The sequence below is a fragment of the Mycotypha africana genome (assembly GCF_025528875.1).
Source record: "Mycotypha africana strain NRRL 2978 chromosome Unknown BDF20scaffold_14, whole genome shotgun sequence".
Classification (NCBI taxonomy): Eukaryota; Fungi; Mucoromycota; class Mucoromycetes; order Mucorales; family Mycotyphaceae; genus Mycotypha; species Mycotypha africana.
In genome coordinates, this window is record NW_026515738.1 from 314188 (window position 1) to 339756 (window position 25569).

The 25569-nt window shown below is 38.2% G+C and overlaps 8 protein-coding genes across 8 annotated transcripts; 3 read left to right on the forward strand and 5 right to left on the reverse strand.

Annotated features, from left to right (window-relative positions):
* Positions 1-98: 98 nt before the first annotated feature.
* BDF20DRAFT_899309 (uncharacterized protein) lies at positions 99-1499 on the reverse strand. Its single transcript, XM_053082662.1, has 2 exons — positions 1062-1499; positions 99-999 (listed from the first exon to the last, which is right to left on the reverse strand). Exons 1-2 carry the CDS (start codon positions 1244-1246, stop codon positions 141-143), a joined length of 1044 nt encoding a protein of 347 aa, XP_052931362.1. The 5' UTR covers positions 1247-1499; the 3' UTR covers positions 99-140.
* Positions 1500-2723: 1224 nt separating this feature from the next.
* BDF20DRAFT_927572 (uncharacterized protein) lies at positions 2724-3496 on the forward strand. Its single transcript, XM_053084714.1, has one exon. It carries the CDS (start codon positions 2805-2807, stop codon positions 3372-3374), a length of 570 nt encoding a protein of 189 aa, XP_052931363.1. The 5' UTR covers positions 2724-2804; the 3' UTR covers positions 3375-3496.
* Positions 3497-5028: 1532 nt separating this feature from the next.
* Positions 5029-5574, reverse strand: BDF20DRAFT_840002 (uncharacterized protein; the record flags this gene model as incomplete). Its single annotated transcript, XM_053079340.1, has 3 exons — positions 5029-5120; positions 5178-5311; positions 5474-5574. The coding sequence occupies 3 exons, from the start codon at positions 5572-5574 to the stop codon at positions 5029-5031; spliced, it is 327 nt and encodes a 108-aa protein (XP_052931364.1).
* A 1311-nt stretch (positions 5575-6885) lies between these two features.
* On the forward strand, positions 6886-13884 carry BDF20DRAFT_917392 (uncharacterized protein; the record flags this gene model as incomplete). The annotated part of the gene is made up of 8 exons (XM_053084562.1): positions 6886-7050; positions 7131-7265; positions 7379-7576; positions 7642-8672; positions 8743-13053; positions 13117-13227; positions 13288-13473; positions 13548-13884. The coding sequence occupies 8 exons, from the start codon at positions 6886-6888 to the stop codon at positions 13882-13884; spliced, it is 6474 nt and encodes a 2157-aa protein (XP_052931365.1).
* A 1481-nt stretch (positions 13885-15365) lies between these two features.
* On the forward strand, positions 15366-16094 carry BDF20DRAFT_840005 (uncharacterized protein; the record flags this gene model as incomplete). The annotated part of the gene is made up of 3 exons (XM_053079341.1): positions 15366-15504; positions 15766-15890; positions 15951-16094. The coding sequence occupies 3 exons, from the start codon at positions 15366-15368 to the stop codon at positions 16092-16094; spliced, it is 408 nt and encodes a 135-aa protein (XP_052931366.1).
* A 609-nt stretch (positions 16095-16703) lies between these two features.
* On the reverse strand, positions 16704-18422 carry BDF20DRAFT_829142 (glycyl-tRNA synthetase; the record flags this gene model as incomplete). Its single annotated transcript, XM_053078297.1, has 1 exon — positions 16704-18422. One exon carries the CDS (start codon positions 18420-18422, stop codon positions 16704-16706), a length of 1719 nt encoding a protein of 572 aa, XP_052931367.1.
* Positions 18423-19177: 755 nt separating this feature from the next.
* Positions 19178-20866, reverse strand: BDF20DRAFT_917395 (uncharacterized protein; the record flags this gene model as incomplete). The annotated part of the gene is made up of 10 exons (XM_053084563.1): positions 19178-19639; positions 19702-19742; positions 19837-19880; positions 19947-19987; positions 20065-20110; positions 20175-20264; positions 20359-20395; positions 20470-20551; positions 20641-20690; positions 20761-20866. The coding sequence occupies 10 exons, from the start codon at positions 20864-20866 to the stop codon at positions 19178-19180; spliced, it is 999 nt and encodes a 332-aa protein (XP_052931368.1).
* Positions 20867-21382: 516 nt separating this feature from the next.
* Positions 21383-22693, reverse strand: BDF20DRAFT_899342 (phosphatase 2C-like domain-containing protein). The gene has a single exon (XM_053082664.1). The coding sequence runs from the start codon at positions 22634-22636 to the stop codon at positions 21446-21448; it is 1191 nt and encodes a 396-aa protein (XP_052931369.1). The 5' UTR covers positions 22637-22693; the 3' UTR covers positions 21383-21445.
* Between the last annotated feature and the right edge of the window lie 2876 nt (positions 22694-25569).

Consider the following 25569-nt stretch of genomic DNA (forward strand, 5'->3'; position numbering starts at 1 on the left):
CTTAATCCATATTCTTTTCTTATCTTATCTTTATGTGTTATACATTTGATCTAAGGTTCAAATGTATGCAATCGAACACACCGCTTACCAAACGGGAACGAAGATATGAGCAGTACTCATATCTGAGATCAAGTTTTATTTTACATTTCGTTAGACGTTTTGAGTAATTTACTCATATAATATTGCCATCGTGCCTCAAATACGACAGATATAAATGATTTTCTAAAAAGAATATCAAGAATATGCGCAGTTTTACGGTACCAAGTCAATTCACTAGATTTACTATCCGGGAGTGGAGCAGCATCAGCAACTAAATAATCCAGGATGTCCAGCATTTTCATCAAATCATTATCTTCATTGTTTTCAGTAAGGACCTCCATTCGTTGTTTCATTAGAAATATCCTGACCTCCTTTGGAGAAGCATCCACTTTTGTGAGAAATGTTTTGTAGATTTCACTCATGGTATCATCAAAACCAGGATCCAATTTGGGTTTACAATCAAGTGCCTGTTTAAGAAAATGATCCAGTTGTCGACTTTTAAAGTACTGTTGTTGTGTAAGAGATGTGGTGCCACCAACCATATAAAGTATACGACTCAGAGCTAATTTTAGGGCATTTTCCGATTCTCTACTTCGTTCAGTTGTGATGAGATGGTGTGCTAAATGATCCATATGTTCACCAAATGAACTAGGGCTTAATTCATTGACCATCATATTCAATTCTTGAGCAGTTGATAGAGTGAATTGATTTTTCAACAGATTATATCCTGCCTTGAAGACTGCAACCCTGAAATCATCGTGCGAAACATTTATAGGTGTTGTTTGGGTATTTGAGAACAAGCTATCGAGGTTTTGTCTTGTCTTTTGTTTTTTATTTTGATGAGTTGAAGATGCACCAAGTAGACCTTCTCCATAACTACCGTTTGATTGTCTGTACAGAGCTGAGATTGTTGCCAATCTTCCGGAACTTGATATGGTTTGATTCATCTCGTCTTGGATTCTACGAAATCAAATATTTAGACACAATTCAAACCAATCCATCAGCTGCAAAGTCCAAATTACCTGTACAACCAGTGAAAATGTTGAGGCCCACGTTTGTTCACTAACATTAAGGTCGAGCTATTGGGAACGAAATGAGAATACGGTAAATACGGATTACGCGTCAATTGGCTTACACTAGGGATGTCGGTAGATTGAAACTTTTCCAAGCATAAATCATAACAAGTCTTGAGTCTTGATTTCCACATTCTTTGCAGATCTTCCACTACCAAGACCCTCTGAGATTCTGAAACTATAAAATCTTTCTCGATGACATCTGATAATTGTACGGTTTGTCTTTTACGAAAACAATCAGATACGTATGTGATAAATTCTAAAAAGCAGTGTCATAAAATACGTGAGTTCGCTTTTCACAAATTATTTTAGGACAAACCTTGCTTGTATGGCATTGTAATAATAATAGTTGGCTAAAAACTTGAAAGGAAAAACTTGATTCTTTACATAAAAGGCCACACACGAAGATCTTTGGGTACAAAATCTGTGGGACTGACTGGCGTTTCCAGGAAAACACAGCGGTGGTTAAAATGCACACTTCAGTTCCATAGGCGGAGCTTTAGTTTCGACCATGAGCCTAGCCAACTAATGACAGATAAAAAAGAACAGATCGTTATTCCATGCCTATCAAACTCAGAAATGTATGGACTGGTAGGATACAGTATCACAAGTAAGTATGCGGTAGACTATTAATATGATACTTTTAGACTTGGATACAAAAGGTAATAGATTATAGATGCGATGAAACCCTAGCCTTATTTTATACCTAATAAAACGACTCATTAATTTCTGGACGTCCTGAAGGGAATTTTTTGAAATAAAAAAATTTATTGATAAGTATAAGCATAGGGATATGAGATAAAAATAAGCATACAAGCATAAGCATAAGCATAGGAATAAGGCATAAAAATAAGCATGAAATAAGTGCATAAGCATAGAAATATGAAAGTAAGCATAAAAAAATTATAAAAATAAGCATAGAAATAAGTGCCATAAAAAAATTACTGATAGGCATTTGTTAAACAGAAAGGAATGTGGTTAATTGTTCGTTGAAGGATACGGTGAGTGTAGGATCATCTAGAAGGCCGAAAAAGCGAATTTGTTGGGAGGTTCGCACTCTTGAACATGCAACGTATAGTTGACCCGGTGATCTAAATCTTGAGCTTAGACAGATCGCTACACCGGGAGAAATGGTTAAGCTCTGCGCCTTGTGGATATTTGCCGCATAGCAAGGCACGAGCGGGATCTGCGTGCGGCTGTAGGTGGTCCTGTAGAGATTTCTTGTGATTGGAAAAAATATTAAGCGTATTAAGCGTATTACGCGTATTACTCGGTTTTTTTTAAAATGATTATTTTTTGTTTTAGCTTCTATACATTCATATATATTGTGCTGGTTTTGTGATATTTATATTGATGGTAAAAAAAAATATAAATCTCTACCCATCAATATACACATCACAAAAACGATAAAAAAAAAGATCAATACCTAGTGAGTGTCGAGACTTATCTAAGGCGCAAAACTTTAGTGATATGAGCCTTAGTTATTGACCTATGACTATATTGTTTGGTCTTGCTTCAAGAATCTTGGCATTTTGGCTTTGATGCCAGCTTTTTTTTTTCAATGGCTATATAACGTTGATATCGAAAATATAGGTTTCTTTAATACTCTCATAAAATTTTGCTCAATAAACCATTGTATTTACTTTTATACATTTCAATACTTTTATAAACCTTGCGATTTATCTAAAAAAAATGTTTTTGATTTTCATGTCGACAACTAGATTCTATCATTACCTCCCTTCTGGTGATTTTGTTTGTGATCAATTAGATACAGAAGAACCTGAAAATCAGCCAAAAGAAGCAGAAGTGACTATTAATACGTTGTATCGTTTGGAGAATCTTTCGGATATTTCAATCTCGTCAGAGAAAGAAGAAGAATCTTTAGATACAGTAATGGCTATAGAAGAATTTGAATTAGATTTGGCTCGTCTACCTGCCATGGTTTGGACACCAACAAAGTATAAGCCATCGCAGATGGCTGAATTCATTTCTCTAATCCAGAACCATAACTTTAAAATATCTAAAGCTGCCGTAAAAGCTCAAATTGAACCCAAATCTGCCTATAAGTACCATAAAGAATGGAGAGCAAATGGAGGAACAGTATTGCCTGGTTACAAACTAGCATCTGAAGTTAAACTAAAAGGCAATAACATTAAGCTTACTGAAAACCACTCACAATTCATTGATAATTACGTCGAAATCATCCAGCCTGTATTGTCAAAGATGTTACCGACTGTCTTTGTGCTGCTTTTGATGATTTGACGATTAATGAATCAAGTGTCTATCGTCACATAACTGATAAACTTCAGTTTACACTCACTCGTACCCAATCAAGGATAGCAGAACGGAATTCCGAAGATACAATTGAAAAACGTCGACAATTTGTTGAGTATCTTATGGAAAATAGCGTCGATTTTGAAAGAAAATGCGTTTTTGCGGATGAAAGTGGTTTTAAAAAAAATATGGTGCGTCCTGTTGGTTGGTCCAAGAAAGGAACACCTGTGGAAGTGGAAGTACAGCCGGAAGGCACCAACCTGAGTATTTTGGGCTGCATGTCAGCCTATGGATTAATTGCAGTTTCTCAGCAGGTTCCAAAGTCCAAAGGCTATGAAAAGCAGAAGATAGCTGGTACAAAGAGAGCACTACCACATGGCACCAAATCATCACACTTCCGACTATTTGTGGAAGAAATGACTTCTACACTTAACAAGCTTGGTTTACATAATATGCATATTGTTATGGATAATGCCACGATACAGAAAACCGAAGAAGTCGTGACAGCAGTTCGTGACAATGGGCACACTGCTTTGTTTCTACCACCATACTCGCCTTTTTTAAATCCCATTGAAGAGTGTTGGTCAAAGATTAAGGGAGAAGTACGTAAAACGCCTCTTCTGAAGAACGAAATGATTGCTGACAGAATTGAAGAGGCAGTCAAGAAAGTTACACCTGAAGAATGTCAAGGTTGAATCCGTCACTCACGAAGATTATTTACAAAGTGTATGAATATGGAAAGAATATGAGTTTATAATTAATAAATTTAGTCTTGTTAGAACTACTATAAGTTCTATTGTTTTGTACTGCTTGCCAAGAATTTCCACTGGATTTAAAAAATTCTATTATTCAGAAATTTCTATTGGCCTAACAAAAAATTCTATTTTCAAATGCAAAACACTGTACTGCTGAAATACATGCACCACCGCCTACGACTCCCCACATCAGTCTGTGATCCTATATCCTATGTCCTCAACCGTCTTCCTACTCATCCGATCAGCAACCCATCCCAAATACAACACTGGCATTTTCTATGGCCAGCACTTTGTCACATTTTGTTTGAACTCGACTACTTACACCACTCCCAAGAGCCGCCTACAACTCCTCGGTTAGGGCACCTATTGCTCGACTGGTTACCCTCTCCCCCTCCCACAATCCTTTAGTACATAATCCTTTTTACCCTTGAGTCCTAAGGGGTTTTTAGTTTCTTTTAAGCCTTTGGAGCTGCCCCGGGCAATTTAGATAAGCTTAATATCTCGTGTCCATTGGGCTTTAAAAAATTAATATTATGTAATAAAATCTCTGTTTAAACGTACTGCTGAAATAATATAAAGTAGAATAGGAAAACGAATATAGAATAAGTGACAATTCTTATATGAGATTAGCTACGTCGTACAAGGCTGACCAGGTTGTCATTTAGGTTATATAGTTTACTTATTTTACTGTAATATGTTACTATATGACATAGGATATATAGTAGAATCAACACAACAGTGATTAAAACAAAGTTACTCCCATAGCAGACTCGGATTGTGCTCTTTAATATGAAAGAGAACCAAGATCAATAATCTATTGTAAGTCTCCTGAAGACGGAGCACGATGGGAGTATGTCCAGTCCACGTGATATTTTACTTCATCGATTCTAGACATCACATCGCCCTCTCCCAAACTCTTCGAAGCCGATCAAATTTTGGTGATGTGCGAGATATGGGGTTAGGTTGCTTGGTGGGATGCCTTGTGAATGTTATGTGGATCTTTGCTTGCGTTCTATGTGTAGCGAGGTGGATTTACCATTGCGTCGCCAATATTGAATGATAGTGGGCTTTTCCAAGCATCCTGATCGGGTGGAAACCCTTTCCAACACATAGGTTATGAATGTTTCTGCTGCTTGTTGGTCATGCGATTGACAACGTAGTGTTTCTCCTCTAATTTAATGAACAGCTTCAGTTCTTGTAGTCATAATTCATTGTTGGTTTCACTGTAAATTTGAATGGACATTAAGAAAAACCAAAACAATGAGGGCTATTTAAATCCCAGGTCGAATGAACAGATTATCCATATAAAACGATGAACTGGTATTTCCTCACGTTGACGCGTAAGCTTCGGTAACTAATACTGCTGCTGCTGCTGCTATGCTCTTGCTGTGCAATGAAGGTATCAATGGATGCGCAAATGTCCACAGGCACATTATGTAGAGGCGTAAGTTGACCGTATTGTTTTGAACTATCTTCTGATAACATACTAATGTTACATTCTGTCGAAACATTTACTATTACGAGAGTAATTATTTCTCAGGTAGAAGGTGAATAATGTAAAAAAAGGGGTTTGAATCTCTCGAAGCTATTGCTTAGATTTCTATTCGTAATTTGCTGTGAAATACCCTATAATTCGACAATAAGAAACCGTGGATCAAATAACTCGCCCTTGTACAGTTCACGTAGAACATTGGCATCATCTTATTTTAGCTGCTCTCTTTACTCCAGGATGAATGTACCGTACATTTGTATTCTTTTATAGTATGTAATACAGAGCTTATCCCACAATTTCTTCACCTCTGTTATTCAATTATGATTTCACTCATATGACACAAAAAAGCATGTGTTATTATCCCGTCAATGTTAAATCCAAGTCTACATAGAACTCATTATGCTCACATAGTATAATGTTCTGTTTATATCCTTTTTTTACTACTCAAGGGTTTAGACAGTTCGCATAGCTGTTAAACTGGACATTCGCAGAACTCGTTTGTCGCGGAACAATTCGCTTAAACTTCAGCGAATACAACATCCTCACATTGACTTTCAATACTCGCATAAAGCGCTGAAATCCTTTTGAACATTGAAATTGCTACCATAGGTTTAGTCTTGTTGTAAGCCTGTATAATTTGTTCTTTCTTTTTTCGCTGGCGCGACGTATCTAGGTCCCGTAAAAAATATGATAAAACCACGTAAACACCCGCATGAAATCTGTTGCTTCCTGCAACTTTGATACCTGAACAACGGAGCTTAATAATACTAGAATAGTTCAATACTCTGATAATGAGTACCAATCGTTTCTGTAGTGTTCAAGATATATTATTTTAAGAATGGAGGAAGGAAGGAAGGTTTTCATATTTCTCATCAACCAGTGCTAGTCTAAAGTTACAGAAGAGTTTCCATGTTACTTTTCAGATCAAACAATTCACACTAATGCTTTGGAAAAAACAAGTAAAGAAGGGCCGGAGAAAGACGCACAATTGATAAATCTCGGACATTCTGTCATTGAAATTAGGATTCTTAAAAAATTCAAGCACAAGCATAGCTGTGCTAATTCCTTTTAATTGCTTTCCTTTTTGATAAACTTTCCTACCATACTCTCCTGTACCCTTACGAAAAAAATACCCTCACAACTCGATAACTTTCTAACATAGCTTAGAGACGAAACGGAAAAATATTTTTTATTAACTCACTGATTCCTTAAAACACCTATTGTTGACATCTCTTTACTTAAACAACCAAACATGACACGGTTATGGCAGACCTCCGGTTATAGGGGTCTGTCCCTTATTTATTTTTTCTTTTACATAGCCTTCTTGTATCTCGCGAAGGAGGCTTCAGCACAAACTGTACAGCGAACAGGCTTCGATAAAACACCTGATAAATTTTTTTATTTCAAAGATTCACAAGTAGGCTCATTTCCCCACACGTAACAAATAAGTGGATGGCAGGAAAAATTGGCAATCTCACTATTTCATCACTGCTCTAGGTTATTCTATGGCTCGATGCCGTCTCACATACCCTTTACCGTTCAGAAGACCAAGGCAAACAATGGGATAAAGTAACAGCCATTGCGGACGATGAAGCAAATTTTCTATATGAGCATCCTTTCGACAGCGACAGAGTGAGTTTTCTGAGTTGATGCATGAAAATTAAAAAAAAAAAAAAAAAAAGAAAAAAGAAAAAAAAAAGAACCGACTTTATCTCATCCATAGTGTTCATTTTTTGCTTTGTTAGGCTTATGTTATTGGTAAAAATAAGAGGCATTGGCGAACAACGGACAAAGGAAAATCATGGCAAGAGTTCAATACACCTGTTGAGCCTGCTGCCGTAGGTCCTCATTTATCATTTCATGCAGAACGTTCTAGTTATGTTCTATTCACAGGTTTCAAATGTAAACTTGGGTCTTGGACAGGTGTTGATTGTCATGACGAGGTTAGACATTAAAATAGGATTGTTCAACATTTTTATGACTGTTCTTATTCGTGTCATTTTGTTAGACTTATTATACAATCAACAATTTCGACGATATCAATCTCTTAAGGACGCACACGTCATCTTGTATTTGGAGCTTATCTAGCAAACAATTCGAAAATGCCCCTGTGAAAGAAGTGATGTGTGTTGAATCACCTAGAAAATCCGGCATTACTACTCTATTCGACCCTGAAGATTTTCGTCTTGTACAATCCGAAGACTTTTTCAAAACTGAGCAAGTGGTTGATTTCAATACTGGCACTGAAGTCAAAGGTGTTATTGCAGTGAGTGCCATCAACCGGTTCATTGTAGCGGTCGTCAAACCGTCAGCAGACACTTCAGATATGATACTGTATGTCTCACAAGATGGTGAAAATTGGCATAAAGCTGTGTTCCCAGAGGGTGCCAATTTGCATGAGAAAGCCTTCACCATTGTCGAAAGTCCAGGCCCCGCTTTAATGATTGATGTGTTGAGTGGTAGCAGTGATCAATTCGGTTCCATGTATAAATCCAACTCAAACGGAACTTTCTTCATCAAGAGCTTAGAGAATACGAATAGAAATATGATGGGTTTCATTGATTTTGAACGTATTCAAGGTGTAGAAGGAATTCTAATCGCAAATGCAGTGATGAACCCTAAACAAGTCGATTCTAAAAGTGCAGACAAACAGGTGAACACGCGTATGAGTTTCGATGATGGAGCTACCTGGAAGGAAATCACGAATGTAAAGGATATGAATGGAAAGGATTTAAGCTGCTTTGATAAACAGTGTGCCCTCCATCTACACTCAGTCACATCAAACCATAATTACGGTCAGGTATCGTCAGCTGAATCGGCAGTAGGCGTTATCATGGGAGTAGGCAATTATGGTGCTCATTTGTTAGAATACGATGAATGTGATACTTTCTTATCTACTGATTATGGCCTTTCATGGAAGATGGTTCGAGAAGGTGCCCACAAGTATGAGTTTGGCGATCAAGGCGCTTTTTTAGTCTTGGTGGACGATGAAAAAGAAACGGATCATGTTTGGTATAGTAAAAACCGCGGAGAAAGCTGGTAAGTTGCTATCGTCAGGAGCTTGCGTAATGTATCTATATTCATACGGTATTTTCTGCTATCTTTAAAGGGAGAAACTCGATCTTGGTATTTCTATTCGTGCTAGAATGCTTACCACAGATCCTGAATCAACGTCACGAAAGTTTTTGTTAGTGGGCAGTTCGGTTCGATCTTCCGACACGAAAGTACAGGCTATTCAGCTCGACTTTACTGATATCTTCTCCCGTCAATGCGTGCTCAATGAAAAAGATGAAAACAAGAGTGATTTTGAAAAGTTTGTTGCTCGTGACCTTACAGATGGACCGGACTGTTTGATGGGACATGAACAGATATTTTATCGTCGCAAGGCAGATCGTGATTGTTATGTTGGACGAGATTTCCAAGACCCTGTTATAGAATTAAAGGATTGTCCTTGTTCTCGTCAAGATTATGAATGTGATTATAACTTTGTTTTCAATGAGGATGGTACCTGTGTTCGCATTGGCCCGGATTTGATATCAGAGGATGTGTGTAAATCGAAAGATAGTATCTATCCTGCTTCCAGCGGATATCGACTCATTCCTGGAAATACTTGCATTATTGGCGAAGGGAAGGCATTAGATGAACCTGTAGATCGTAAATGCAGCGAAAACAAGGATGGAATTATTCCCAATGCAGCAACAAACTCGGACAGCAATAAAAGTAATAGTAAGATTGCGGCAAAGCCTTCAGATGAAGACATTGCTAAATATACAACGATCTTTGATGATGAAATCGAACAATTCCTCTATTTCTGTGACTCTGAAGCTGTTCTTATACGATTACAAAACGGTGAACTATGGCGTTCAAGTAACCAAGGCGTCAAGTGGGAATCCGTTTTAAAGGATGCAGGCCCAGTCAGCAATATTGTGCTACATGAATTTGATAACAACCGAGCCTATGCAGTTCTAGCTGATGGCTTACACTTAACAGAGGACCAAGGTGCTAGTTGGCGTACGGTGAAATTACCCTTACCGCCCAGCCGACGTGCCAGTAACACTTTGGATTTCCATCCACAGGAGAAAGATTGGCTCTTATTTGTTGGAGAGTCTTGGGAAACTGAACCTCATAACGAAGCTTTTATCTCTCGTGACCATGGAAACTCGTGGGATTCACTTGAAATGTATGTTGAAAAGTGTATATTTGGTCGTGATTCAAAGTATGCCATTGAGAAAGAGACTATTTTTTGCTCGATATATGATAAAAATCAGATAGGCGGAAATCTGAAACTGGTGCGCACTACTGATTGGGGACGTACCAAAGAATCTTACTTTGATAACATTGTTGAATTTTTTGTCGTGGAAGATTTCATGGCAGTTGCCTCCAGCAAAAAGGGTGAGCTTAGTCTGTATGTAAGCATGAACGGCAAAACATTTTCAGAAGCTGAGTTCCCGCCAGATCAGTATATCAACCGAAACACATTCACTGTTCTTCAGTCAACCACACACGCCATCTTGCTCAATATCTTCAAATCCACCGGCTTTGGAACAGCTTATGGTGCACTCTATAAATCAAATGAAAACGGCACCTTTTATCATCTATCTTTGGACAACACAAACGGCGATGGTCTGGGTTACGTCGACTTTGAAAAGATACAAAATGTAGATGGCATTATCCTTGCTAATCAGGTATGGAATACAGATGAGCTTGTCGGCAACCTAGACAAGACAAAGAAAGTTCGTACAATGATCAGTTGGGATGATGGTGGACACTGGCAAACACTCCCTCCACCTAAAAATTTTGACTGTGCCAGCAAAGGATGCTCTCTTAACTTACATAGCCGCACAGACATTCATGGTCCTGGAGCTATCTTTTCTTCTAGTGGTGCTCCTGGTCTTGCTATGGGCGTTGGTAATGTGGGAGCTTCGATGACGGCCTATACAGAGAGCGATACTTTCTTGACCCGTGATGGTGGACATACCTGGGAACTCATCCAAGAAGGCGAACACTTTTATGAATTCGGTGATCAGGGTTCCATTTTGGTCTTGGTGACAGACGAAAAACCGACCAAAGAACTCTTATATTCTTGGGATCAGGGAGAGACATGGAACAGCTATCAATTCAGCGCTGACGACATCCGTGTTAATACATTGACTACGGATCCTAAATCCTCTACCCTCAAATTTATCATTATCGGCCATACACGTGGAACCGAGAGAGCACAAGTGGTTATTACTGTCGATTTCTCAGATGCAGGGCTACCCAAGTGTAAACTAGACAAGAAGAATGAGGAAAAGAGCGACTTTGAACAGTGGATTCCAAAAGATGATGATGGTGATGATGCCTGCTTGCTTGGCCAAAAGACAGCTTATTGGCGTCGTAAAAAGGATCGTAAATGCGTCGTTGGTGCACAATTCCACGATCCTGAAGTGCTTACTGTAAATTGTGAATGTCGTGATATCGATTTTGAGTGTGACTTTGGATTTTGGCGTAATGATAAGAATGAATGTGTGTTTGACGGTCGACATCCCGACAGACCTGCTAAATGTGAACCTGGTCAAACCTTCAAAGGAAGATCTGGCTATAAAAAGAATGCTAGAAGTGTTTGTATTGGCGGTACCAACCTTGAGGAACAAAAAGAATGGCCCTGTGGTAAAGGAGGTGACATTGAAAGCAGCATTACTGAATTCTCAGACCGCGTTGTGGATTACATCTATTTCACAGATACGGACCGTGTTATGATTCGCACATTTGACGGTAAAGTCTGGCTTAGCGAAAATGATGGTTATAGTTGGAAGGAACTCTTTTCCGGGCATAAGATCATTTCCATATACCAGAATCCTTTCTTTGATTCAAGAGCTTTCTTTATCACCGAAGGTACCACACACTTTGTCACCAACGACAAGGCCTCCAGTTTCGACGAAATACAAGTACCTCTTTCACCTCTCAACTACCTTCAAGGAACTGTGATGAGCTTCCACAACGATGATCCTGACTACGTCATTTATATTGGTGAGAAAGATTGTGCTGGATTAGGCTCCAAATGCCACTCAGAAGCATTTTACTCGCGTGATAATGGCCGTAGCTGGGCTACTATCGGTACTTACATGCGCTCCTGTATCTGGGGTAGAGAGGGTGCCATCGAAACCACACACCGTAATTCTATCTTCTGTGAACAGTACCGCGAACAATCTGGCAATCAATTGTCACTCTTTGGAAGTATGTTACAGTTAGTGGCATCCCAAAACTATTTCCACGACAAACATGTTGTTTTTGATGACATTGTCGGCGTGACAGTGTTTGGCAAATACATGGTTGTGGCCGCATCCAAGAATGGCGGATCGAATCTTCGTCTTTTTGTTAGCCTCGATGGTACCACATTTGCACCTGCCGCTTTCCCTAGCTCCTTCGATGTATCACCTGAAGCCTTTACCATCATGGAGTCGCTCAATTCCCTTTGGATTCATGTCTCCACAAACACCCATAGAGGCAGTGAGTTTGGCACAATTTTCACCTCGAACTCTAACGGCACCTATTACACTATTTCACTTGAAAACGCTAACCGCAACGAAATGGGCATTGTCGACTTTGAAAAAATGCAGGGTATCGAAGGTATCGCTATCGCTAATGTGGTAAGCAATCCTGGTCAAGCCAACAAGGGTGACCCCAAGAAATTGATTACACGTAAAACAGTCGATGCAGGTGGTCATTGGAGCGCTCTCACTCCTCCCACGAAGGATAGCGAGGGCAAACCTTATGATTGCAAGGGTTCTGATTGTGCTCTGCATCTCCACTGTTACTCTGAACGTCAAAATTCTCGTGATTTATTCAGTCTTTCTAGTGCTGTTGGATTAATGGTCGGTGTAGGAAATGTAGGAACGAGTTTATCACCTTACCGTGATGGCGATATGTTCCTGACGCGTGATGCCGGTAAAACATGGACAGAAATCCAAAAGGGCGCTCATCTTTGGGAGTTTGCCGATCAAGGTGCACTTCTGATTCTTGTAGATAACGAGCAGCCTACTAATTTTGTCAAGTATACTACCAATGAGGGTTTAACTTGGAAGACCTATGAATTTACCAAGAAGAATGAAAAAGTTATCATTGAAGACATTATTACCCAGCCTGATGGCACAAGTCAAAAATATGTCTTGTTTGGATTAAAGAATGGCAAAACTGTAGCCTACCATATCGACTTTAGCGCTATTCATCCTACAAAATGTATCCTGGATGAAAATCATCCTAACGATGATGATTTTGAATTGTGGAGCCCAGAAGATACACGTGGAGAGAAGTGTCTCTTTGGTCGTGAAGTGCAATATTATCGCCGTATACAGGATCATGATTGCTATATCGGTGAAAAGCTGGTTCAACCTAGAGAAGTCGTTCGTAACTGTACCTGTACTGAGGCAGATTATGAATGGTGAGTAGCTAAATAACGATGGGTAATAAAAGCTTCAATACTAATGATGATTATGTTTAATAGTGACTTCAACTTCCTTCGCGATGCCAATAACAAGTGTGTTTTGGTTCCTGGGCTTTCGCCACTTGAACCTGTTTGTGATGGCACTAGAGATTTTTACTATACACCCACAGGGTAAGGAAGTATTGAAAAATGGCTTGATGTTCATCTTTACTGACATATTATATGGAATAGTTATCGCAAGATTGCTGCCTCGACTTGCCAAGGTGGTAAGGAGCTAGATAAAATTGGTGCTGAACAGATGTGGTGTCCAGGTGCCAGTCGCCGTTCACATGGATGGATTGCATTTATTTTTGCACCTATCATAGGTGCTGGCCTTGTGTTTGCCGCACTTCAATACCGTCGACGTGGTGGATTTGGGTAAGTGTGAACAACTTTTTAAAAGTCGTATAGGGAGAGAACCCGTTGTAATTTTGAAAAACTTTTTTGTATAGTCGTATTCGTCTTCCTGACAGCCTTCATCAGCAAGCTGGTTCCTCTCCATTCGTTTCTAATCCAATTGTCGCGAAGATTGTATCAGCAGCAGTTGTCATTCCTGTAGCTATCGCCGGCATCTTTTCTCGGATTCGTCTTCCAACCTCATTCTCTGATATAAGCCGCTCTTTTGGTAATTGGGAGTGGCCCTCTTTCTTATCCAGACGACGACGTTCTGGTGGTTATACTGCTTTGGGACAAGACGAGCAGGCCGGTGTGTTATTAGAAGATTATGATGGTTCCGAAGAACATCTAATTGATGAAGCAGACGAGCTAGATGATGCCGATGAATTTTAATAATTTGCCATTTAGATAATACATAGTATAGTTGTTTTTCCTTCCTCTCTCTTTCCTTTTGTATATTTCTTCATTTTTTCAATGAATATAAATAAAGGCACATATTCCTTTCGTCTTTTCATCAAATATTCTGTAGGGTGTCATTACTATACTTTTGATAATGTATAAAAAATGTAAATAAACATACCAACTTCAGCCTAAAATTAAAATGTGTTTGCTCGAGACATTTACTACATTGAAAGCCTTTCTGCGTAACTTTTAATATTGCTATGAATGCTTTGTAGCAAGACACTCCATATTTGGCTTCCCTTTCATTTTTAATTTACCAACATTGCAATCATTGCTGTCTGTATTACCATTATGTTTTGAGAAAAGTGTTTTCCGTAGACATCCATTACCAGCATAAACCTATGGTTCTTTCAATTTTTGTCCACAGGTTCTGTTCCTCAGCATTAAGGACAGCTGCTTCTTTGCTTCAGCAAATTCAAACCCGTAATATCTATAGTGTATATGACCGTGTATGACCATCTTTGGTCGGCTGTATTTACTGTGCTGATGATGACTGATGTTTCTTTATACCATCATTACTTTGGCCTATTTGGCCTCGGTGCCAGGTCCATATTTTTTATTTTACAATCGAAACGGGGGATCGCCATCACTATTTTTATTCTTTATACACCAAAAAGAAGTTTGTTTAGTGCTAATTACATTATCTGCATTACTTCTACCGCCACGTGCGCTTGACACTTCTATCACCGTTTGATCCGTTATCACCACAGCCCATCCTTCTGCTTATTATTAACAGCAACGAAACTGTCATTTGTTTGTTGTTACTGTTTGTATGCAGTTCTCGAAACAGTATTAAAAATTGCCCCAATGCTGACTGACTAGTCTTCAGGATGGCGCAATCATATGATTTTACCAACAAATACCAAGCTACTATTCATACTATCCTACGCATAGAGATCTTTCCTTTTTTTTTCCAAAAGTTAAATCCAAGGTAGAATGAATGTAGACTCTATATAAATAATGAGTTTTTCTTGCTTACTATTAAGTATATTAGTCGTAACAGCAAGACTAGAAACGGTAGCGAAAGCAATAAGATCAACAGTAAAGATGTGCTTTCTATAAAAGACAGCATTTACTATTACTATTATTGGAATAAATCGTTGACATATAGACTGTAGTGATAGTAGTGTGCCTAATGGCAACACGCATATATGTGAAGGTAACGAAGAATGGATGCTAAGAAAAAGAAAAATGAAAAGGAAGAAAGCAGGAAAACAATCCAGATCGCGTTTTTGATATTTAAAAATATTAAGGAGAGAAGAATAGTGAACCTTGACTGTGAGGGAAGGGTTTTAATGAACTGAATCGTTATAATCAAGCGGGATAGTGCACATGTGGTTCACATGCTTTTGAATTTTTAATTAGTGTCGTAATAAGGTCAAAGCAACAGTAAACAAACCCTACCGCACAAAATGACTAACAATCAAAACAAGGCAACTACTGCTATTGCCATTCATTACATGAGAGAAGTGTGGATGGAGTTTGTTGAGGAGTTTGTGCTTTCGGTAGAGCGAATTACTGTTTCAGCGAGCTTTTTTTTCTCGTTATACGGTAAACAACGATCGTAGTGGTAAGGTACCCTAGAATCTATAGCACTTCCTTTGATGAATCACAGATATTGCTGCTGTAAATAGTTACGCCTCAGAATTTCTCTGTCAAAAGAACAGTAATCTATACCCTGGATAATCAGTCGTGATGGATTTGTTTAACAATACTATAGCGCGAAAATAAATCATCTAGTAGGTGTATACCTAAACGGTTAAACGAAAAGCAAAAGTGCCCAATAAATAATAGTTCTTTTATAGTGATCAGGAATACCAAGGTGGCAAACCTCAACTGAGACATGGAGCCCACTCTTTGTAACAGTTCAACTATGTGTATCCACAAATAAGGCTTATATTCGTTTTCATAAACATGATGCCGTAACTGCTGGATCTGTAAGCCTTAAAACTTAATTGGCAATTATTTCTGGTGCTACTATGACAAATGTACTATAGACTCTGTACTCTTTTGAACTACATTTCTGCATCATCGTTGATATCAGCTTAGGAATGACTTCATTTCATGGAAAACAGATTTTCGGGCTGTCATACCAAAATCTTTTTTTCTTTGCATTAATTTACCACAAGCAGGTTAACTGATCGATAGAGGTGTAGACCAAAATGAGCGATCCAAACAAATGGGAAACATATAGTGAAGGTTTGTTTATAAAAAAAAACGCAGTAAACAATGTTCTGAGACAGACAATAATGTGGACACTTCCATTGCATCGCTAGAAATGGATGAAGATTCAGTCGTGGAAGAAGAAGAACAAATGGATGACATTGAAGAAGATCAAAGCAACAGTAGCAATGCATACAGTGGAAGCACAGTGTATACCCGTAATGATTTTGGGCGCTTTGACGCCATAACTATTGCTTCTCCTAGTCACCACAGTTATAGTGAGGCTGCCGACGAAAAGGCAGAGCCTGGTTCGCTGTTAATGCATTTAGAAAAAATCATTGTACATAAGAATTTTGTTGACAGTGAGTAGAACTCAGTTGATATGAGACATCTTTTTATTAGAAATTGACATGGATGGATCATTCACTAAGCTTCTTTTATATGTACAACAGAATTTGACGATGATTTTGATGAAGAGGATTTGGCTTAAGATAACCCAACGATTAGTATCTACATATACACTTTCAATTTATTTACATTATTGAACTAGTACTTCTTTAAAATGTTCAACCAAAACATGATATCGTCTACACTAATAAATTATCAGCTTCACCTTTCATCAACTTTCCATCTATAACATGGTTGACTTCCTTCCAATGAACTCTTTCTTGATTACCAGTGTCTCTGTCTCTTATTGTCACTGTATCATCCTCTAAACTCTGGTAATCAACAGTAACACACCAAGGTGTACCTATTTCATCGTGTCTATAGTATCTTTTACCGATTTTCAACTTTTGTGATTCTACCACTGTGTACCATCCTTTGCGTCTCAGTGTTTTAGCCACCTTCTCGCTCAACGAATTCAACTCTGGTTTACCGACTAACGGCATCACGGCACATTTGATAGGAGCTAAACGAGGATCTAGCCTGAGAACCGTACGTGGAGGTTTGCCATTTCCTTCGTCTACTTCATGGAATGCATCGCATAGGTAAGCCAACATGGCACGGTTCAATCCACATGAACTCTCAATGACGTTTGGAATATACTTTGCTGGCTTTTCGGTAGGTATCAAATCTACGTTTCCATTACCGGCTTTTTGAACTCTTTCAGACAGGGAGGGATTGGCATCTGTTATTTCAAAGTTGGCGCCGGTATTTTTTATATGTTGCGCCAGATCGTAACCTCCCCTGTGAGCGACACCTTCAATTTCGCCCCAACCCCAAGGGAAGAGATATTCTACATCTGTACAGCCTGTAGCATAATGAGCCATTTCTTTACTTGTATGGTCCCTCTGTCTGAAATTCTCTGGATGACAAGCATGCTCTAACCACCAATTATACCGTTCCTTTCTCCAATATTCAAAATAATGTGTCGCTTCCCAAGGAGAAACAAAATACTCTAATTCCATTTGTTCAAATTCTGGCGTTCTAAAAATACCGTGTTCTAATCGAATTTCATTTCTGAATGATTTGCCTACTTGAGCAATGCCAAAAGGCGGTGTTTTTTTCATTGTACGCACAATCTGTTCAAAGTTGACAAAGACGCCTTGAGCTGTTTCGGGACGTAGAAAAACTGTGCTTGGTTTAAGCTGATCATCTACTGTTTGCCGTATGGTAGCTTTGCTTTGTTCTGCATTGTCCAAGGTAGTTTGAATGACACGCTCAATAGGATCAATAGGATCGAGAAACGTTTTGAACATGAGATTAAAAGGTCGGCTATCTGTCAAGAAGGGCGAATTGGTATTAGGTTCAACATAACCGTGGTATGCTAGTTGAACAGAGGGTTGTTCGTTCCACATTTCAAAGGTGATGCTACCGTTCTGTCCATCGGCATCTGGAAGGTTGACCTCTTTTGCGTAAATAAGGATCCGGTTCCCTTCAACGCTCATTTTGACGTTGGGTATAATTTGTTTTTCCAGTATTTCTTTCCATTCAAGTGCAGTGGTCTTATCTGGAGCAATGATAGGTATGTTGCCATGTTTGTCCAGTTTTATCTCTGGTGCTTTATCCGGTCGAAAACGTTCTTTTGTTAAATTGCAGTCGACGAGAAGGTCGGTGAATTCATCGACATGGCCAGAAGCTTTCAAGACTGGATGTGGTGTGATGATGCTAGTATCTAAGCCAACGACATCGTCTCGGTAATAGACATGCCGACGCCACCAAGAGTTTAGTATATTCTTTTTTAATTCGACGCCTAATGGTCCATAGTCGTATGCTCCTCTAAGTCCACCATAAATTTCAGCAGATTGATATAAGAAACCTCTACGTCGACAAAGATCAAGTAAAGCACGGAATTTTTGTGCCATAGTTGGGTGAAATAGAGCTTGCTGAACGCAACCCCGGAAAATGTAATCTGCATTAAAATTATGGTTTGAATGAGGGAGTATCAAACTCCATTCGCCGAAACGAAAAACGCAAATTTGGAAGGTTGTGCCTGAATAAAGGGCAGACTAGCATTGCAAATGACATTTTTTCATACTAGTTGACACTACTAGTGGCCACTACTTTATTTTGAGGTAAATGCTTCAATTATTCTGATTGAGAGTTCGAAGCTATCTAACACACTGAAATTATTGAAATGGCAATTTATACTTCATGTTGTGTATTTTTTGATTACTCAAAACACTTTCAATATAGCTACAGATTGGCATGAAAGTCTGTGACATATCTCTTTTGATGCAGCGGAATACAAGTACTTTGAAAGGGTAGCTTATTCAGCAAGGTTGAGCATATAAGCCGCAGTAGGATTACCACCAACAGCATTGAGCGACTTTGCAAAAGTGGAGCAAAAACTTTGAGTATCTTCGCGTTCTTTTGAATGTGAAGTTTAATTAATAATACTGACGCAAAAAATCTCACACAACATAGTTTGCTGTCTCTACAACCTTTTCGCTAATCACTATCAAATTTGTGTAGTTTGAAACGGCAATTAATGTAAGGTTCTACTCCACATTCACATGTTCACATGTCGTAGAAAGAAATGGTTACGAGGGCATAATTTAGGGATATACTTTTAGTCGATGTCCATCTGTAGTTCAAAAAAAAAAGAAAGGTACTCTATTTATTCTTGATTGATAGAGTTGCCATTATATACTTTGTGATCTTTCTTTCTTGAATCGCGTTCGTCATTTGTTATACCTTGAAGCGTGTTCAAATTGGGTTGGTAACCATTATATAAATTTTGATTCGCCGTGAATGGCTCACCATTGCCCAATCTTTGCGGTGGTTCTGGTATTTGATGACTGGTTGGAGCAAAATAAAACACTATCGATTCGCTGGCTTGGCTTACTGATTGATACATAGAATTTCCAGCAGTATATATGTAGCTCAGCCAGCCTTTCTGAGAAGTGTTGCCACTATGTTTTGCATAAGCAGTGGAGACATTTTTTATGGGCTTCATCAATAAGGTACTATTCGGACATAATTTCAGCTCGTATAAAGTTCGTTGTTCATCTCCAATATCAAATTCTTTCGTAGGAAATTGTATAAATAGTTTATAAGGTCTGTCACCATCGGTACGAAACTGAGAGGCTTTGTTAATATAGTCGAGTTACCACATTTTTAATTTACTTCGGAAGCGCTTACTTGATCTATCCATTCTGTAACTAATAATAACTTATCTGACGCTGGGAAAAAGGGGGAAAAAAAAGATAAAATATCAGCTCAAAGCCATTACAAATTCAAGTATATTATATGGACCTCGAAATTTGTTCTTTATACTTGATCCATCCAATTGTTTAATTTTTAGGTTACAGTATTCGACTCTAAATGCGTATTTATGTCAGTTGTAGACGTAGATTTAGTTTAGCTACAATATGATTCTCATTTACTTTTCTATCGATGGTTTGCTTGTTTCCCTTCTTTTTGCAATCTATCGTATGAAAGTGTACGTAATTAGTTTCGGCGTCTGCACTAAACATACTAGCAGTATTTATTATGCTTGCAGACCTTTTTCTGACCTTCTTTTGCGGACTGAGTTGCTTTTTCTGTTTTACTGATTTTTGATGAGCTCGTAAGTAAAGGAACAAGATTGCTCGGGGTTAAATGGTTATAGTTACTCTGGAATAGATGAATAAACCGCGTTGATTTTATCGATGATATCTGCGGCGGATGGAGCCTCCGTTAAAAAGTCCTTAATGGTACCTTGACTATCATTGCAGTAAAAGAGAGAATATTATTACTTCGATAACTTAACAGTTTTATGAGAATACGATATCCGTTTGTGTTGGATTTAGTACTTACACAATGAAGTAAACCACAGGTACTTTAGACACAGGATCTTTATGAGCCATAGAGTTGTTAATAGGCGTGCCGCTTTATTGTCAAAATGAATGCTCAACTTTTATCACGTACATATTTGAGCAAACAGCATAGCATTCGAAGATTCTTTCATGAATTTTAGAGAAACTGTCTTTTGGCCCATCACTACAGATACCTTTGGGTTTATCAAATTTCAATACTTATTTGGCTCAACATTCTTTTCTGTACGACATGAGCAAGGCGACTTTTGCCCTCCTATCATACCTTTTCACTAGCAAATGCAGCATCAAACTGTTCACTTCTGTCCGAGTCATCTTTTAGCAATTTTCATCAGTTTACTTTTGGGCGGCAGTCAACTGTCGTTAAAGCATAATATTTTCATACCATATATGTAGACGAGAAGGACTGAATTCTTTTCTGTCACTGATTGCAAGGCATCAGCGATTAGACCTGTAAACCAGTTGGGATTCATTAATTGAGCATTTGACATTGCAAAAGTCATTGATAAACTGGGAGAAGAAAAGTAAGGGGCAGTAATCTCGTCAAATTAACTTTGTATCAATTTGCCACAAAGGCTTTAATTTATGTGGTGCGGAAAGAAATTAGATAAGTCGAATTACAGGTTTATTTGACAACAATAGTCGTTTTCCGTAGATGACATGGTGATTGATGGAGTAGCACTTGCAACCTCTTGAAAATTGATATTTTCTCTTAACGAACTCCAAAGAAGGGAAGCGTTCTCAAATTGTTTTCCTATGTTGGCTAAACTTTGCAAATTAAGAGAAAGAATGTTCATGTTGACTGACAGCTGATCCAATGAGCCTTGAATCTGATTCAAGAGGTCTCGTCTGACTTTTTTAAAATCCATTCTGAATGCCCAAAGGGAAACACAGACTATATGTAATATGCAAATGTATATGTATATACACACTATTTCCAGTTCTCTTTTATTTTTCAAATGTGCTGCTTTTAGTTTAAGAAATACAAAGTTGGTGATGATGATATAATACAAAAGGGGAAAAAAAAAGGTATTCACCAAGCTTTTTGAAAATGGTTATTTGAACTTGGCTTATTGTTTATGACGTACAAAAGTCACAATACAGGTGATATCATCCACTTTACCGCCTCTATAGTTGCTACCATGTGCTTGTGCTGCTTTTGCCCATGGACTCATTCGTTTGGGATTCAAACTTAATAGACGTGCTTTATCCGTTAAAGTTTTTGCTAATGATCGTATAGTTGCTGTTACTACTTCTTCATTGTTGTGATTGTTGTACACTGATTGCATGCCATTATTAATTATTTCCAATGTTTCCTCGGCATACATATTGTCGAAATACCCGTCTGTTGCCAGTAAGATCAAATCACCATCTTTCAGAAGAAACTTTCTAGTATCTGCATCTTTTGGAAGATCTGTGACAAGTTCATCACGATTGGGGTACGTTTCTGGCACAACTGTTAGCTGATAAGGGCAGTTGAAATAGTGCTGTTGGCTAGGACTCTCATAAACAATCTTTTGATCTCTCACCAACAGAAATGCTGAATCGCCCAAATTGCAACTTGTCATTTCTCCTGTTGCTTTTGACAAACTCAGTATGCATGCTGTGCTACTGCCTGCTGCCACTTTACCACTTTTCCTCAGTTCATGGAAAGCAGACTCTAAAATATCATGAGCGTTAATCGATTGTTTTGTGTTCTTCGCTACGGTAGCAGCATTATCCATCAATGTCCATGAAAACAAGGCAGGGTCTACTCCTACAAGGCTCCAACCGCCAACGCCATCCGCTACACCGATGGCTAGCCCTTCAGGCGTCGTGGTTTGAAAAAAAGCATCTTCTCCAGCATCTACTTTACCAGCACTTGTTGCTTGTTTCCAGTAAGCTTTTTCATTGTTGTTTGCTGTTGTTTTTTGCCGGGCTTTGGGGTGCCAAGCTGCATAAGCTACAAATTGAAATTTATCGGATGCAGTATGTGGGGTGGGTATCTTATTGACAGAAGTAGTGTCACTATCGGTATCATGGTCATCTTCAGTTATTGCTGTAGTAGAGGCTGTTGCATTATTACTGATGAGAAATGATGTGTGAGAAGTACTAAAAGAGCGGTAGGTTGTTGTATCTGTCGACGGCACCACTTGGTGGAAATAAGAAGGTAAATGATATGTTAGGGTCGGCTTGATATATACATTATTCCTCCAAAAAGGCGCTGTTGAGGTCCTTAAGAGAAAAGAAGCAGCTGCAATTCGTTGCAATTTAGGCCTCATAAAATGGATCGTAAAGCAAAATTAGAAGTGTGGTAAATGAAGGAAACAATAAATGAAAGAAAAGGCAAAATTTTGATTTTTTTTCCTTCCGGCATGGCCCTCCCTAAAAGTTCCTCGTTTCCTCCCATTATGCGTTCGAATAAGGAAACTATCCAGAATCTCTGTAGACTTTTATTATACTGATTTAGGAAGCCAACTTTTTAGTGGACTATCTGAGATTTGATAGGTTTTTGTTTTAAAGGAATACCTTTCTGAATCCTGAAAACCAATAGCATCATGTAATTAACTCAGATGCCATAGATAGAGGATAGCTTTTGCGTGCCTGGTGGGTTTTTGGACTCAATGTTCACTTTTTTCAAGTGTATTTTAATAAGCGGATACAACATACGTATTCCTTCAGTGATCTGCTACATTCTTCATCAAGTATGTTGTGCATATCGATAAAGTTTGTCTCTTTGCCAAACAGTTGTAAGCCCGCTTTGTCGCGATATGATTAACGGGCTGTTAGCTCCATGGTTTCAACACGAACATGATATTGCAATGGCTTGTTACAACACTCTAAAAGTCAATGTATGTATAGAAAGCATTGATTACTTCAATACTATATCGTTACAATATTTGGTCTCATTTCCAGAAAGATCGGTGACGCTACCTGTGGCGATTTAATGTCGGCCTTATTGACTATTGTTGCTATTAGTTCATTGAGTATATTCATCAAGCCAAACCGACTATACATTGTATGTATTTGAAGAGTTTCATCTTTTGTTATAGTAACAATAAAAAAGCATCATATACAACTATGTATCATAATAGACGTTCGTCGAGCTTTACTTATCTTTCCATTAAAGATGTTGGTGTCTGTGATATCATTTATAACTTTTTCAGGAGAAAGAGTGGAGAGTATAATATGCCAACAATTAAGTTGAATTCTTCATTAAAGTTTTCTGCCTAATGCAAATCCTTATTGCTTTGCTTGAAGAGTGGTAAGCATCAGCATTATTTAGGGCCAGAAAGAGTTGAGTGTGTTGGCATTCTTTTTTAACGCATGTGGTCTCAATTAACCTCTTTTCGCTTCTCACTATTAAGCACCCTCCCGTTAAAGGACGATAAGTCTTACTTTGATGTGGAGGTCAGTATTAGAACTTGATACTCGGCATTCTCTTCTGATGATACTAGAGTTGTTTCTGCTAACTTTGACCTTAGTTATGTTTATCGTTATTGTTCAGGTGTATACCAGCCAGTGAGAATAATGCCATCAGTGACAAAAACAATCGCTGTGGTTATAGCTACAATGAATGGTAAAGAAAAAGCAAGGATATGTATCAACAATCAAAACGAGTCATTCATGGATAATGAGAACCATTTACGTAAAGAAATTATATTTGCATTTGCCTCTGCGCAATAGTCTTGTGACCTACCTTACCGACATTTATGGGGAGGGGTACTACGGTGTGATCAATTGGTAACTGTGTAAACTACTGAAAAAATCTCGGCTGGTGGGGCAATTGGCTTCAATTGTTATGGTTAATACTGGCGCTGGTGTTGGGGGAGGAACTAACTATTAGTTAATGTGTCCTCTTCATTCAGCTTGCACCTTGTACGTTTTCCCAGACGACTTTGACATTTTCAGAGAGCTTATCTATTTTTTTTTTCTTTTCTTTTTTGCTAAACACGATGGTAGGCTCGTATCCTGACCATGTAGTTGAACAACAGAATCACACTTTCTGTAAGCCCAATGCCGATATTTTTGCACTGATGAGGCTACACTCTGACTTCAACTACTCAAACACTGAGGATTTGCTAACATTAATGTGTAATATAGCGGCTGTACATATAGTATTTCATACAACTTAACTATGTAGAATGGCATTACATAAGTTTTTAAAGTCATTAACATAGTTTACTCGATATTGAGCACATTTACTCATGATTTATTAAAGTATATCTTTCTTTCTTTCTTTCTTTTTTCTTATTGCTTTTTGAAGATGAGATGTTTGCGCTTTGCGAACGGAAAAGGATAAACGCTTGTATTGTACATACTCTTTGTTTAGTAGTACAACATTGGCTTCACAGTCAAACCTAGTCAATACAGTAACGTCTGCGTAAATAAAAGTCTTTTTGATACAAAAATTCAATCTATTCATACTACTTTAATTAAAGAAATCATCAAGATGTGTGATTTCTTCCTTTACCGCAATAGCATCTGCGCATTTACTTCTATTTCGAATTACTGAAAGGTGCGCCTTTGAAAATACTTACAGCGTGATGTAAAGTGGTCCAATCACAAAGTTGACCTCGTATTGAATAATTGTTTACTACCATGTCGTTTACGACCAAAAATGAAGAGCGATCTGTTAGGAAAAATCCAAAAGTAAGAAAACAAGTCCACCAGGGTATCACCAATTGAGTTAACGAACTTTCAGCTTTGACACATTGATATATTCATAAAGTCTGTAAAATGGCTGGCGCAAATGTTTATTACGAAACTGTACATACGCAAGTACATCAGGTTGCGTGTATTTGGTTACTAACCTACTTTTTGAAAACATTTATTGAATGTTATTAAGGTTGATATATACCCATTTACAGTCTCTTATTGTAGCTACACAAATGTTTTGTTTTGGTTTAGTTTACTTTGTTTTGTCTTGATGATAAGCTCTTGACAAGCTATTTGAAAGATTTATGCTGCCATTAGAGGTACCTAAGATTCCCTTAAAAAGTATGTACTTTTCAAGCAAAATAAAAAAGGCACTTCTGAGATCCTGATGCAGAATATTATGCATTTATAAAATCCTAACAAATCGTTTGGAAGATTTCAAAAAGGGCAAGTTTGTCAATGCAGCATAGAAGCAATGTATTGCATCAATTTTAATGCTGACCAAAGTAGAGTAGTAGAATGGGAGTGTGTGTATAGCTTTGTTGCTACAAGGATT

What these genes read in the sequence shown, in the direction of transcription:
- BDF20DRAFT_899342 (XM_053082664.1), bottom strand. Translation starts at nt 22,636, where the DNA reads ATGAGGCCTAAATTGCAACGAATTGCAGCTGCTTCTTTTCTCTTAAGG.
- BDF20DRAFT_899309 (XM_053082662.1), bottom strand. Translation starts at nt 1,246, where the DNA reads ATGTGGAAATCAAGACTCAAGACTTGTTATGATTTATGCTTGGAAAAG. An exon ending in CATTTTCACTGGTTGTACAG is followed by an intron (nt 1,000 to 1,061) that starts GTAATTTGGACT and finishes TTGATTTCGTAG; the next exon opens with AATCCAAGACGAGATGAATC.
- BDF20DRAFT_927572 (XM_053084714.1), top strand. Translation starts at nt 2,805, where the DNA reads ATGTTTTTGATTTTCATGTCGACAACTAGATTCTATCATTACCTCCCT.